We start from the raw sequence: 14,876 nt of genomic DNA on the forward strand, positions 1-14,876 counted from the left end.
AATTGTGCTTTTTTTTTTCTCAGAAATCTTGCTGTTATGACCTAGCCGGGGGCAGTTTTAGTCATTTAGAGGCCCCGGGGCAAAGAACAGTTTGAGGCCCCTCGCCATTTTGCTTAAAGTGATCAAAGTATAGAAGAAAAAGTATTTCAAGCATCTCTTTTCAATTAGCAATGCCATAGAAATCAAAAACTACAAAGCACACTCAAATGTGAGAAAGCGTGCATTTTCCTAGGGTGCCAGTGCACTTTTTGTTGCTGGTATTTTTTTTGTTTGTTTGTTTAGCCTTTATAATTGCTTACTTTTATCTACTTGAGTTAGATATATGGTGTCCATGCTTTTTCACATCTTACAACATGAGACTCATTAAAAAAAATGTGTGAATACACACCAGTTTATTTATCATCCACAATTACTTTCCTACTTTTTAATAGTTTTGTGAGAATAATTGAGTAGATCTATGAAAGGGGATAAAAGGACTATGGAGTTATGTTGCGGTTGACCGTGGGTAAAGGGCTTGTTTACACCAAAAGATACCACAGTTTTCTTCCCAGTCTCATGCTCATGTGACGATATAGGTCAAACTTTTCACATCTTAATAGTTTAGCATGTCTGAAGCAAGGTATAACTTCTAGAAATAGACCATTTATACTCATCACAGGTCTAGTATCAGTTATTCTGACACAAATAATGACTTTTAAAAATATTTATGCCATTTTACCCCAAGGTAAACTACTATTTCATGGATTTGATTGTTACATTGCTATGATCAGCTCAAAATTAATAGACAGTGGTGCTTTTTGAGGGTCTTGTAGTGGAGCCCAGATGCCCTTCATGAGTGATTGTTGGAAACATAAAACTCTATTTTATTCTTTGAATCTGCAAACTATACTGACATTCTTGATTCTTATCTTGATTATTTGAATATTTTTATGCATGTCTCACATTTCATGAACATTTATTTTGCCATTGCCTTGAGGCCTCTTAAAGCACAAGGCCCCAGGCAAACCTTTACCCTACTGGCAAAACCACCTATGGACCCAGCTCATAATGGGGAGGGAAGCAAAATATAACCAGTTGATGGTTGTACATGTCACTGGCATCAGGCAAAAACCTCCTGTCTTCACTATCACTATCACTATCATCATCGACATAATCAGCATCTTTTTGACACTTTTTATTGCTTTAAAATTTGTTCAAATCATCTCACAGATGTGTAGGGTGACTAATACCACTGATTTATGAAAAATAAATCAGAATTGTGAAAAATGGAGAGACGAGATTTGGCCCAACACCAGCAATGTGTAGCACGAGATGAAAAGGAGTGAAATTCTTTAACAGAACAAAGCTAGACAACCACGAATAGCCTTTTAGTGATTTTTTAATAAAAAAATAATGAGCTATGAGATTTACTATTCTTTCTAAAAATGGATCTACTTGTTTTACCCTGTTTTTCTTTGATAATCTTTAGGGGTGATGGTAGCCTGGTGGTTTTATCTGCGTGCCTCATGTAAAGGAGCTGTTGTCCTTAAAGCAGGCAGCCCGTATTCAAATCTGGCCTGTGGCACCTTCCCCCACTCTCTGTCCCAACTTTCAGTCTCTATCAGCTGTCTTATCTCACTATAAAGGCTTAAAAGCCCAAAATAAATCTCAAAAGGGGTAAAGATGTCTGGAATTAAGAACCACAGATATTGTTGACTAGATGAAAAACAATGATTGCCAATGACAGTTCATGTTTTCATAGGCGTAAAGGAAGTAGAAGTAATTGTAGTTCACCCATACTTTACTTCTTTTTGTCAGTAGCGGGGGTTTTATTCTTTAAAGCTTTGGTAACACTAATAAGCTTTTTTGTTTGACAGAATTATTATTTTTTTGTTTTTTCCTGTTTGTTTTTTTTTGCTTTGTTTGTACTTGTGAATCAACAAAAAATACCTAATTAGAAAATTTAGTTAGAGAAGGACATAGAGTTAGAAAATACAATTTATCAGCGTTTGTGAAGGTTTTTTCACTGTGATAAACTGTGAATTTGTTCATGGTGGTTTTATTTTCAGATTTAATTTATTGCTTATTTTAGGTTTTAAGTTGCTGTTCCTATTATACAAGTATTTTAAAATGTTCCTGACCTGTATCGTATTTTTTCTCCTTAAAGCACTGGTTCAGGCAGCGCTCTGGCATGGGCACCATTTTAAAAGTATCAATTTATCACTGGTATTGGAAAAAAATAAACAATATCAAACCCTTCTTTCCTGTAGATTTGTTTTCCGGCCAGCAAGACGGTGGCATATATCTAAAGAAATACAAAAAAAAATAGTCGTAACATGAGACAACACATTAAACAGCAGGAAAACTATTTAACCCCTTAAAGCCTGACTCAAATAATAGCCAGAAAATTAATTTTTTTTGGAACTAGAACATTTATTTAACCTCCAACCAAAATCCAAAAAAAGAAAACTGTCATAAAATTTCACATATATATTTTTTGTTTCCCATTTAACACATTAAGAATTTTTGGTGACTGATAATCCACTGGAGGGCATTTTTATCATTTATCTAATTTTATTCAAAAGGTTTTTAAGTAATTTATTGACCATGTTGATTAGATAGAAGCCTCAAAGTATGTATCTATTATGATACAATAGGCTTTAAGGGGTTAAAACACACTAAACCATGATGAGATACAATGATGAAAGTGATAAAAGTTAAAAAAAAGTTAAGATAAACAATGAAAACGTTAAAAGTGCTCAATGTTTCCCCAACTGGGACATAAAGAGAAATCTCAACTCAAGAAAACAATATTTTACTTAAATAGTTTTGAATCAAGCAAAGGTAAAAATAGATTTATGACTTCAACAAATAAATAAAAGTTGGTATAATTTGTCTTTTTGCATTTTCTACTTCATCTCCTTCACTTTCTATCTTAAAGGTTCCCACAGAGTCGTATCTGTCCCAGCTGACCTGGCAGGACTCCCCTCTTTACACTGAAATGCAGCCAGAGAAACGTCTGTCGCAGCAGGAGCCACCATGCCCCGCCCCCGGTCAGCAGCCTCTCCAGGTCCTGGACCTGTGGGAACAGTACTCCGATACATCCACAGGGAGAAGCTACTACGTCAATACCATCACCAAGGAGAGGTCCTGGAAACCACCGCGACGGTCACGCGGACAGACCACCAACAAGGTCAAGCGCCTGACACTGCCACTGTTCATTCATTACTGCTACATTTTTCTTTTACTAAAAAAGCTTTGAATTTGGTGCAACAAGGGCGCTGGATGAAAGACTTTATATCTAGAGGAAAAGGTCAGGAGTCTGCTCATTGATATTCTCACAAAGTTTGACCGTATCAGCACTAAAAGGGACCTTTTCAGTCCAGAAATGTAATAAAGGAGAGCACCTGGCTTGCATATTTTCTTTTTACTCAGACATGAAGTGATACAGTGAGGGCTTCACACATAGTGATCACAGGACAGACTCCCACAGCTGGAAGGTGAAGTAGTAAACGTGGGGAGACTCGTCTATGAGTCTGAGAGGCAGAAACTGAATATTCCCGCTCTGTCATGGGGTCACATTGACTTGAGCACTCGCTGAGTGTTACATAGTGAATGTGTGATGTCACTGCGATGGACAGACAGCTTTAAAGGAAATTCCGACATGTAAGGAGCTCAATTATTTATTTTCTTGCTGGCAGTTAGATAAGAAACCACTTTCCACTTGTGCTTTGTTAAAACACCCCGTTCAGAGTCCCAAAAAAACTGCACAATTTTTGCAGAAAGTTGGCACCGAACAAGGTTATTGTTTAAAACCAAGTATGCAAAAAAAGCTTAATTTTCCCCAGGCAAAAACTGGAAAAATATATCAGAGGCCAACCTTTTTTCAACGTGTAATACCTCCTCCTAAAATTCATACATTTGACTGATCCTGTTACCTCATTTCTGGAGGCAAAAATATAATAATCCCAGAGCCAGGCTGCTATGTCCGTGGCTGTGCTAGTGATGGCTTACTTCAACTAGTTTTATCCCGTTTTATCCACTTCTTCCTGTGAGGGCACTCACAGGTCAGCTCCTCCCTCTTCTCCTCCCTCCATAATATAATATGCTATAATGTAATATCCTCAGGGTAAAAGGATTTTCTACTCATAGTTGGCTTGAACACAGTTAAGCTTTATAAAGATTTCTAGCACACAGAAATTTCTTGATTAACATATTCATTTCAACATACTTAGGGTTTAACTTTCTCCAACCTGCCAAACACAGGGGGATTTTTGCAGGGTTTGTAACAAAGTCACTCCCTCAAGCCATTTTGTTGGATTGAATTTTATAAATAAAGCATTCAGAGAGTATTCAGACCCTTTACTCTTGACTTAGTTAAAGCACCTTTGGTAGCAATTACAGGCTTGAGTCTTTTTGAATACGAAGCAACAAGCTTTACACACATGCATTGGGGGATCTTCTGCCATTCTTCTTTGCAAATCCTCTCAAGCTCAGTCAGGCTGGATGAGGGCCTTTGGTGGACAGTCAGTTTCAGGTCTCTCCAGAGATTTTCGATAGGGTTCAAGTCAGGCCCCTGGCTGGGCCACTCTAGGACATTCACAGAGTTGTCCCTAAGCCACTCCTATGTTGTCTTAGTTCTGTGCTTAGGGTCATTGCCATGTTGGAAGGTGAACCTAGTTTGGCCCAGTCTGGTCCTGGTTCAGTGAGGCTATCTCTGTGCTGTGCTCCATTCAGCTTTCCCTAAACTGACCAGTCTCCCAGTCCCTGCTGCTGAAAAATACCCCCACAGCATGATGCTGCCACCACCATGCTTTACTGTTGGGATAGTATTGGGCAGGTGATGTGCGGTGCCTGGTTTCCTCCTGATGTAACATTTAGAATCAAGTCCAAACAGTTCAATCTTGCTTTTATCAGACCAGATTATCTTGTTTTTCCTAGCATGTTCTCATGTGTTTTGCACTGAGGAGAGGCTTTCGTCTAGCCACTCTGTCTCATCTCTAGTTTTGTTAAACTGAAATATTCACTTTATAAGTCAAGAGTGAGAAAGTGAGAGCAGTTCACATTTGAGACGCTCAAACTCAGCTCCGATCACTGTGTGGCTAAGTTGGATTTACTGCACCCGTATGCATCCTACCTTCAGTACCAAGCGGCAGCATCCAGGGTTGAAAAATGAAGTCAACGTGGCAAACTCAGTTCTTTAAGTGTCACTTTAGGCAGGCTGCAGTAAAATTTGTGTCATTACAGGCATTGTACATTCATCCTGTGTCTTAATGCTAAAGAAAAAATGTGCATACAACAGTCCTGTATGATAGAGGCAGTTAGGTGCTTTAGTATTTATATAACTAAGCCTTTTTTGTCTCACAATCTGCTGGTTTCTTTTTCTGTTTCTCGTAGGTCAGTACAGTACAACCTCAGACATTTTCCCGGGAAACCAACCATCTGTCGCTACCGCTTCCTGAAGCTGGCAATGGTACCATGCACAGGGTAAGAGATGTGTTTTTGTGTAATTTAGGAACCACATTTGAATAACTCTCCCTGCATGGGTGCATCTTTCATCACAGCATGTGGGAGTTTCTGGGACAATGACACGTGGATGTGACTTTCTTTTATTACAGTAACAAAGTCGTGGTTGCACTTGCAGAATCATGACACACTACTCAGATGGCTGTGGTACCATTTCTTTTTTCATCCTCATCCGTAACAGTAGGATGATTGTGTACTGAAATGTAGGGAAGCATAAATTAGATTTTTGCTCATATCTAATATTTCCAAACTAATTTTAGCCTATAAAGATACCAAAATAAACACCTTTTTTTAATGTAAAGTGTTATGGTGGTGTGGTGGGCCCAAAAGGCAGACCAGAGTTTGCAAAGGTTAAACAGATTTATTGGTTAAAGTGCTGTTAGGGAGGGGGAATCCACAGGTCCGGGGGGTAAGGAGATCCGCAGGAGTAGTGAGAGTGAGAGTGAGGCTTCTTGAGAGAGTGCTGGGTTTGGGCTGGTGTGAGGCGAGGAGGGAGGCACTGGGAAAAAGAAGGAAACACAAGAAATGGTCAAAAACGAGTACACACAAGCACAAGAGAATCTTCAGATAATGCAAAGAGTGTCACTGGTAGTAGCAGGTGAGCCGTTGTACCGCTGTGCATGGCAAACAATACTCTGGCGCTGAGGCATCAGTCTGCTGCAGAGAAGTAGTGAGCTTGGTTGCAAATCAGCACCAGTTGCAGTCACTCAGCCTTAGCGCCAAGGGAAAGGAGAAATCTGAGGGGAAAGCAAAGATAGCACCAAGCAGCCAACACAGGACACCAGTCTTTCAAGTGTAAAGCAAAATCACCACAGTAAAGAACACCATCTCTCTCCAGTGCAAAGAGAAGCTAAGTGTGGAGCAGGGACGATCTGCTAGTTGTTTAATGCTTGTGGATTTATTCAGAACATTACTTATAATGTGGCTGGAGATTGATTTCTTATGCGTGTACACACATTAATCAGACCAGACTGGTCTCAGTGTCCTGCATCTGCCTTAGAGTCTCTTTTCTGGCTTTGGCCCAGCTGAACAGCATAAATGCTAAGGGTGGCAGGGGTTGCGTTGTCGTCGGCCTTTGGATGTTGCCATACACTAAAAGAATGGCGTTCAAGTCATTTGTACAAAATCAAAGCAGACTTTGTATGACATTTAGGGATCTGTTACACCTTTGTCTCACCATTTGTCATACAACCAGTTAGCTGTTTGCTAGCACATCAGCTACCAGAATAAGGTCTGGAAGAAGTAAGGGGGGCGGAGTCAGACATGCTTCCACCAATAAACTGATTCACCCACCATGCTTGTAGACTGGGACAAGGACAGTAGTCCTGTAAATCTGCTGAACTGAGCTACAAACATTCAAGCGCTATTCGCATTGGATAAGTGTTACTTGTGGATCTCTGATTATTTGTGAATTACCCCCTGGCGTGTTGTGCATTTCTACAGGATAAGTGGAGTCTCAAATGTACTCAAATTTACTGACATTTCTTAAGGGAAACATGAAGGTGCTGCATCCCAGCAGCAATGAAAAAACACATGGTGAATTTCTATTTCTTACTTACTTCTTATTTTTTCCCTATTATCCAGTTAAGACGTATCTGTCTCCTGTGTGTATCTGCAGCTGATCAGACAGAGAGAAAGATGAAGAAAAAAATTCGAGCACTATAACACTATTATAAGACGTCTCATGTTAGATAGGAAATGCTTATGTCATCTGTTAAAAGTTTTTAGCAGTTGATGCTATTGATATAATGCTGTACCTTATTCATTTCGGATCATTTCGCACCAACAACAACTCTACTTGAGCAGATCAGCTGTTGAAACCTAATTCCTAAATGTTGAGCAACATATTTCAAAATATAAAATTGTGTTATGTGTGTAATGTACAGCTAAATAGTACTGGTATAAGGTCAGGCACAGGTAAAGAGAGGCTGTTGGAGACAGAGCAGAAGCACTGTGCGTATTAAGAGAGCAGCGGTTTACGCATGTGTGTTTGGATAGTACAGACTGAATGAATAAATATAAAGCAACCTCATATAATGAATTTTTAAGTTATACAGTCAGTAGACTAATATTTACTTTATTGATACAGTGCTGTTACCAAACAGATATACAAACATATTTACGCAGCAACAGCATCTACAGTTTAAAAACAGCAATTAAACCATTATGAATAATTCTAACAGCAATATGTGACATATCTCAGGTTTTGTATAAGCATGAAGAAGTGCTTTAAAGAGAGCTTACTTTGACTGTGGAGCAGGTATATCATCCCATCAAAATACGTTTCCTTGTAGGCGTGTTCCAACAAAGTCCAGTTAATTTCTGGCTCTGTCACTCTCCCTTTTGAGTGTGTAGTAAATGTAATGTAACATTTGGGGATTTTATAGAAGTCTATACACATTTATTTATTTATATTTCTATACACTCAAGAAGTCTCCTTACTGCCATTCACCCTGCCAATTATAGTGGTAAGATGTGACAAACTTTATTGACTGTGTCCTATTTCTTTATGTATCTATTTTTTTCTATCAAAAAAGAAACAGAAAGGGGCACAGGTGGCCTAGTGGTTAAAGGCCCGCCCCATGTATACGGACAGCCCGGGTTCGGATCAGGCCTAAGGCCCTTGTCTCTCCCCTGCACTCGTCCCTGCTTCTGACTCTATCTACTGTTCTCATCTGTCAAATAAAGGTGCAAAAATGCCCAAAAATAAATCTAAAAAAGAAAAAAAAAAGGAAAGAAAAGAAACAGAAAAGGGTTAGGGTTAGGGTTAGGGTTGGAAAAAGCCCCATGGACAGTAAAAGTACACAATTGCCTCCTTTAAATTGTCATTTGCCCAGGAATTTGTCCTAGAATTTCTGCTTTGCGAATACAGAAATAGTTGATTTTCCCAGGATTAAAAATACAGATGTCTTGTGCACTTTTACAAATTACCACAGGTCCCTAGATAATACTGCATGTAAATATGCCAACTTCATGAAATATATAATACTCCAGGTAAAATTCTTTTTCATATTTATCATCGACTTTTTTCAAAGCAATGCACATACATTCCTGTATTTATAATCTATTTACATGTTTAATTTTTTCTGGTTTCTATTAAATTTTCCTGATAAAAGTTGGCTTATAGCAGTGAGGTGGGGGGTGGTGGTGTTTATGGGGGTGTGTTGTAAAGTCGGTCATTACTTTAAACCCACTGAGTTTGCTCATTTTGTTTTTAAGAACAAATAAGAAAAAGCACAAACAGCTGTACTTTAGTGTCTATAAACTCAGCAGGACTAAAACAGACTCTTGCTCATTTCTACATTATGAATCCGCAGTATTACCCAGAGTGCACTCAGAGTCCAGACCAGCCCTCTGCTCCAGATTAAAGCAGAGAGAAATGCTGAGCGAGTCCAAATTAAAAAAGGGGGATTATATCTTTAAAGTGTACTGACTGGCTGCCTTATTTATTTATTTGTTTGTATATCTGCCGCCTCCTGACCCTGACTTCCTCTGAAGTGTTGTGCTTGTGGGGCTAATCCCTGAAGGAAATAACAAGGTTATGCCTCCTGATCTGATGCAGATGAGCAGAAGCCATTAAAGCCACACAGAGAGAGATAGAGGAGTGTTTTTAAATCCAGAATATTACAAAACATTTCCAAATTTAAACCACTCAGGGAGACTAAAACTGACGTCACAGATGTCGCCACAGAAAAAAAGAAACTTCTACTGTGTCAGTCATTTCACCTTTTTTATTCTCGGTAATAGAGGAAGTATATCTGTCATTGCTGGATTAGGGATTTTATGAAACAGAATTGACCTGTTCTCAGAATCAATGACGACATCTTCGCTATAAGCGACGTGAGCTGCCTGATCCAGATTGTTAGAGATAAGCATTTTGCATCTCAAGGTTGCGTTGCCTCAGAATTGCATCAGTGTTTCAAATTTAATGTTGCTCATCAGAAAAAATACCCACATGATCAAAGCAGAGATTCCCCCATCAAGTCAGCTCCAGATGCTTTCTGCTGACCTATATGTGTCACTTTTTATTCTCTCAAACATGTGATACTCAACAGGAACTTCAGCTGTGATATATTATGGAACTTTACGCCACATTTAATGACCCAGGTGTTAAAACCTGAGCGACCCAGTTTAACTGTGAGCACGCTGCGGTCTGAAGCCGTGAGTTTTACCTTTAAAGTCTATTTTAACCCAACCATTTCCTGCTGTTTTTGACCTCATGTAAGCTCAACTTTCCATGATGAATAAGAGCATTCACTCAATAATTATGCCTTGATATCACTTTCAGTTAGAGGTGTTTTACCTCTGACTTTATTTAATTTACTACATTTATTCCTAACCCTGATATTTGACCAAAAAACCCCAAACACTCTGTAGTTTCAATCCCAAAAATGTGGGGTTTCAGAGCTTTTCTGTCTTTGACATTCAAATGTAGTAAATCTTTTTGGTTCTTAAACTTTTCAAAGCAGTAGAAGACATTTTTCTCACAAACTTTTTGGAGTTTAACTGACCAAGAGACTCAATAAATAAACCAAGATAAAAGTCAGCAGATTGATCAGTAAGATTAATGCTCATTGATGTCTTATATATGAATTCATTTTAGTAGATTTCTCCCCTTTTGCATGCTTTTCTGTTTTTGCCACGTGTTCAGTGGTATATTTGAATTTTTTTAATGCATTTATATATGTTTTCATGAGGACAGAAGTATAAAAATGGTGCGAATTTACCTCTAACCATATAAATTATTCTAAATCTATGATCGGTAACATTATTAAAGAATAATCGGGCAGCCACAGCTTTTTTTAAAGATACTTATGGGGGGCATTTTATGACTTTATTTATAGCAGACAGTGGATGAGAGTGGGGGAGGACACATGTGGGAAATAAGCCACAGGCCAGACTTAAACCCTGGCCCCCTTCATACATGGGGCACACGTTAACCACCAGGCCATCTGTGCCCTGTGCATCTGCAACTTTTTAATCTTTGACATCCAACTACGGCCCTGTAATACACTCCAAATGCATTGTTTTAAAAAGCTATTCATCATGTAAATGTATGTACTGCATCAGTTATTTCTTACATAGGTCACTGCTATCCCAAATGGCAACATCCCATGCTTCAACATGAGCAAATGTCCATGGGTGGCTGACTGCAAAAGCCAAGGGGTCCCTAAAACAGCCATGTTAAAGCAGAGAAAAATGTTTACAGCCTTGAGCAACAGACAGCTTTGCTTCTGAAGCTTATTTCTAAATTGGTATATAGTTCTCAACCTGCTCTGAGCTTGTCAAGATTAGATTTGCAAATATTAAGTAAAATCATGATATATCACTCAATGAACAGTTTTTACAATGGTTTTTTGGTAAGAAAAACCTGTGAAGAGCCACTTCCTCAGGGTTTTATCAATGAAACAATAAATGGATGCTCATTTTTTGCAAGAATATGACACTATATTTATTATTTTGTTTGGGTCAAGGGGGGCCCCAAGGAAAAATTGTTGGGAACCCCTTCTGCAGGGAGTTAGTCCTAGTCGATTCCTATGGGTGTGGTTGATTTGGCGGATAGGTGGGGCCATTGTAGGGGTTTGCCAGGCGGCCTAAGGTCTGCCAAAACTCCATGGCCCAATCCCTCGTTTTTGAGCCTCCTAGAAACAGAATTATAAGAGGTAACAGAGGAATCTTCCCCTGCAAAACAGGACTCTCAAAGCTTCGAATATGTCATTGGTAGTTGTCAACAGCATTAGGTAACAGAAAACAACAACATAAATGTCTACCACAGGGTGTCCAAACTACCGTTTTTGATCGGCCCGCAGCAAATTGTAGACATAAAATGAAATATGGCCCACATTTGAACACAAAGCTTGTGCTTACCTGTATTGTACTTTGTAGTTTGAGTAGAAAGCGGTGCTACCATGCTAATTCTGTAAACAAACATTTTGACTGGAATAATTAATCTGTTTTCTGTGACTAAATTAAGACAACACTGTCAGTGTTAAACATGTTGACATCAAAATTGTAACAATATCTTGATTTCCCCCCTGATGGATTATGGCAGAAAAATACCAGTACCAATAACATTTAGCCATGGCCAAATAGGGCCCTCTGAAATCCGACTGCCCTCCCAAAAATTGTTAATTGCTATTAACAATTGCTATTTGCCTTGTCAACTTCTAAAATGCCTTTTAGACACAGGTTTTACAAACTTGTTTTATACACTTGTGTGTATATTTCGATATGTTGCCCTCAGTAGAAAAAGTTTACACCCCTGGTGTGTCACCTGTGACTTTTTAAAATGCTTGATTGAAATCAAAAGGACCAGACTGCCTCGGCGGTAGTAAAACAACATTTAGCTAAGATATAAGATTTTTGTTGGAATTTTTAAATCTTGTCGATGATTCACAGGGATCAAGGAGATTACCCAAAACACTTTGGGTTTGCCTTTTGAAAATCTCTGTTTAAGGGGCTTATATCCCTAGCACACAACAAAAATTGGGACACCCTTACCCTTAAGGTGAATGTACAAAACATAGGGTATAATAGGGCTAAGTAAATAGTAAATGGACTTGAGCTTGTATAGCGCTTTTACGGTCACCTGGCTACTCAAAACACTTTTACACACAGATCACACCTACCGAATCACACCCTCTCACTACATTCACTCCACATTCCCACACTGATGGCAGAGGTTGCTGTGGAGATTTGGCTAATCGCATCCATATATATCCATGCCCATTTAGACACCACAGACGAAGCAGTGGGAGCTGGGGTTAAGTGTCTTGCTAAGGACAAAGCTGACTTGAGACCATAGACTGTAGAAAGAATCGGACAAACCCAGTGTGACATCAGTCGTCTGCTTACAATAGTCGGGCCAAAATGGCTTTTGAAGCCCATTTGTGGAGGCTTCCATATTGAAATCACGGTCTCAGCCGAACGTAACGCCCACCCACTAAGCGCAACTTCCTGTCAGCCTGCTAGCTAGCATTCCGGTTGACAGAAAGGGAGCCTCTGCCTGCCGAGCTATCTGTCAATCAAATGAGACGCGCCAATCAGCTTTCATCCTAAATATCAGCCAAACGATCATGGTACAAAAAAATTCACCCCCCGTACAGTGGGAGCACAATAAGACACTAGCTAATGAGACATGTTTGGTGTTTTGAACCAGGCTGTAAACCAGTTTATTTTGTGTCTCAAAACCGGATGTTTAACATGTGTGCAGATGGAACTTCTGGTTTTCCTGCAGCCAGCCTCAAGCAGACAGTCGCGGTATAGCAATTTTTGGCACTTCCACACTGGCTTCATTTTTTAGGACCGGAGGTTGCCGCTTGCTTGAGACTGGCTGCAGGAACACTGGAAGTCCCGGGGAAATGTCATCTCAAGGCACGAGAACGCTGCGAACATTGCCACATTAACCACTGTCAAACTGCTGTTGTCTGCATGTCAGTGGACAAACTTATGACTGCCATTGTACTGGTTCATGGCTTCTCTTCAAAAAAACCAATGAGTGATATCACTGAGACTACATCCATGTAGAATGCAGTCCATGAGCGAAGCTTGATTTGTGGATTTTGGAGATATTTTTCTGCAGGATGGTCATGTTTGCATGACCATAATTTCACAAGGGTTTCTACTTTAATTCTAAGTATTGTCCCCCCACTCTACTGCAGGTGTTACTGTGGTCTTAACTCTGACTCATGTTTGTGGCTAATGTGTCTTGTTGACCTTTAGGTGATTGTAAAGAGGTTATGTGAGAAAAAAAACTAACAGACACACTTAGTATCACTCTTTTTGTGATCATTTATCTTTGCCCCTTCCTGAGAAATAAATGTATTTTTGTACTTTTATCAAATCAACTAAACCATCATAGATATAAAATATTTAAAGGCCCCTTTTTTAAATTTCATTTTAATTTCTGATCATTTAATTTTTTTATTCTAAGCATGAACGTTAACTTCTGATTTACAGAAGCTCCTTTGTCTGAACAAACTGGTTCCCATTGCTCATTTGCAAACAGCAGTTGGACAGTGGTTAATGTGGCAACATTTGCAGCGTTCTAGTGTGATAATTTTGAGCTGCTTTGAGAGTGATTGTGTCTGCTGATAGTCAGTTAGCTTCCCTGTTAAATAGGGAAGTAGCTGCAGGCTGAGAGAGGAGGGAGAGATAAATGGTTTTTGCACTTATATTCTCAGTTGAAAGGTGTCATGACGTGAAACAGCAGACTGCTGAGGACTTAGCTCGACACATGAGATTAGAGTTGGTGTCTATTTTGAAACTGGATCATTACTGATAATGAGCACCTCTGCCGTAAGTTCGTCTAAACTTCTTTTACTACATTTCTTTACTTCTAGTGCTGTTTGTTTAGTGCTGTTTGTTTTTTGTTATTTACCAGCTGCATGTGTCACAAGTAAAACGTACAGCTCTCTTGTTCAGTTGGCTTTTTATTCAGACATGTCTTTGCAGTTTTGACAACTTGTGTGACTCAGATCAAAAGCCAAAAACCAGCTCACCGGAGTCAAACAAATACTACGCTGCTTCTTTCAATCTTACTGATCAACTGTCAACGGCTTTTTATTGACTTCACTTGGGTAGTGCTCATCTCTGCGCCGTGGTAGTGAATCAAAGAGCCTTTTTAGCTGGCAGGATGTGAGAAGGGCAGAGAAGTACTTTCAGCATTAGCTGATCTTAACTGAAAACTTTTGTCAGCATCCTGTTTTTGCACGTGGGTGTGAAATTGACCGACATTGCTGCCATATTGGGTCAAATTTTTAGCTGCATAAAAAGCAAGAAATGGGAAAAACAGAGGGCTGGAGAGTGACACTATTTTTTTTTCTTTTTGGAGATTATTATGCAGGAAGAAGGGGCAGACTTGTGCTTAAAGCCCCCATGAGGAGTTTGTAAAATTATGAAAAAGACCAAAATTGATTGCAATGTCTCTCTCTGTCATACAAAGGCAAATGTGACAATCAACAGCAAGACTGACAGTTTCTGCATGTTTTTATGTTTTACAGCTGCCACAACGAAGGCAAGAAAAGCTGAGAAAAGGCAGCCTTTTTCAAACATTTTCTACTGCTAGATTTACATGAAGTGATATGTTTGACTGTTTGTGATGATATCTTGTCAGAAAACACTTCCTACACCTGAACGGAAAAAGATCAAGTGATAAAAGCCTCTTTGTGTTTGCTGGACGTCAATGCCAGCAGGAACCAGAAGTTCCACAGAAGTTTAAAATGCACTAAATGTCAATTCTGCCACCAGAGGGTTGCCAGTCAAATCAATGACAAAATATGACGAGGAGAGACAAGCTGCTCAGCTCTGCCCAACTCCTCTGCTCACTTCTTGTGTTGAATTGATGACTTCATCTAAAAACTCCCTCCATA

At 39.3% G+C, this 14,876-nt stretch overlaps 1 protein-coding gene across 8 annotated transcripts in view; it reads left to right on the forward strand.

Moving 5' to 3' along the window:
* arhgap9 (Rho GTPase activating protein 9) overlaps positions 1-14,876 on the forward strand; it is an 88,774-nt gene that overhangs the window by 36,531 nt on the left and 37,367 nt on the right. For all 8 annotated transcript variants that reach the window (XM_041778116.1, XM_041778126.1, XM_041778142.1 and 5 more), the window contains exons 5-6: positions 2,921-3,172; positions 5,377-5,466. In XM_041778116.1, coding sequence (XP_041634050.1) covers positions 2,921-3,172; positions 5,377-5,466 — 342 coding nt within the window. The remainder of the gene's footprint in view (positions 1-2,920; positions 3,173-5,376; positions 5,467-14,876) is intronic.

The sequence above is a fragment of the Cheilinus undulatus genome, linkage group 3 (genome assembly GCF_018320785.1).
Source record: "Cheilinus undulatus linkage group 3, ASM1832078v1, whole genome shotgun sequence".
In the NCBI taxonomy this organism is placed as follows: Eukaryota; Metazoa; Chordata; class Actinopteri; order Labriformes; family Labridae; genus Cheilinus; species Cheilinus undulatus.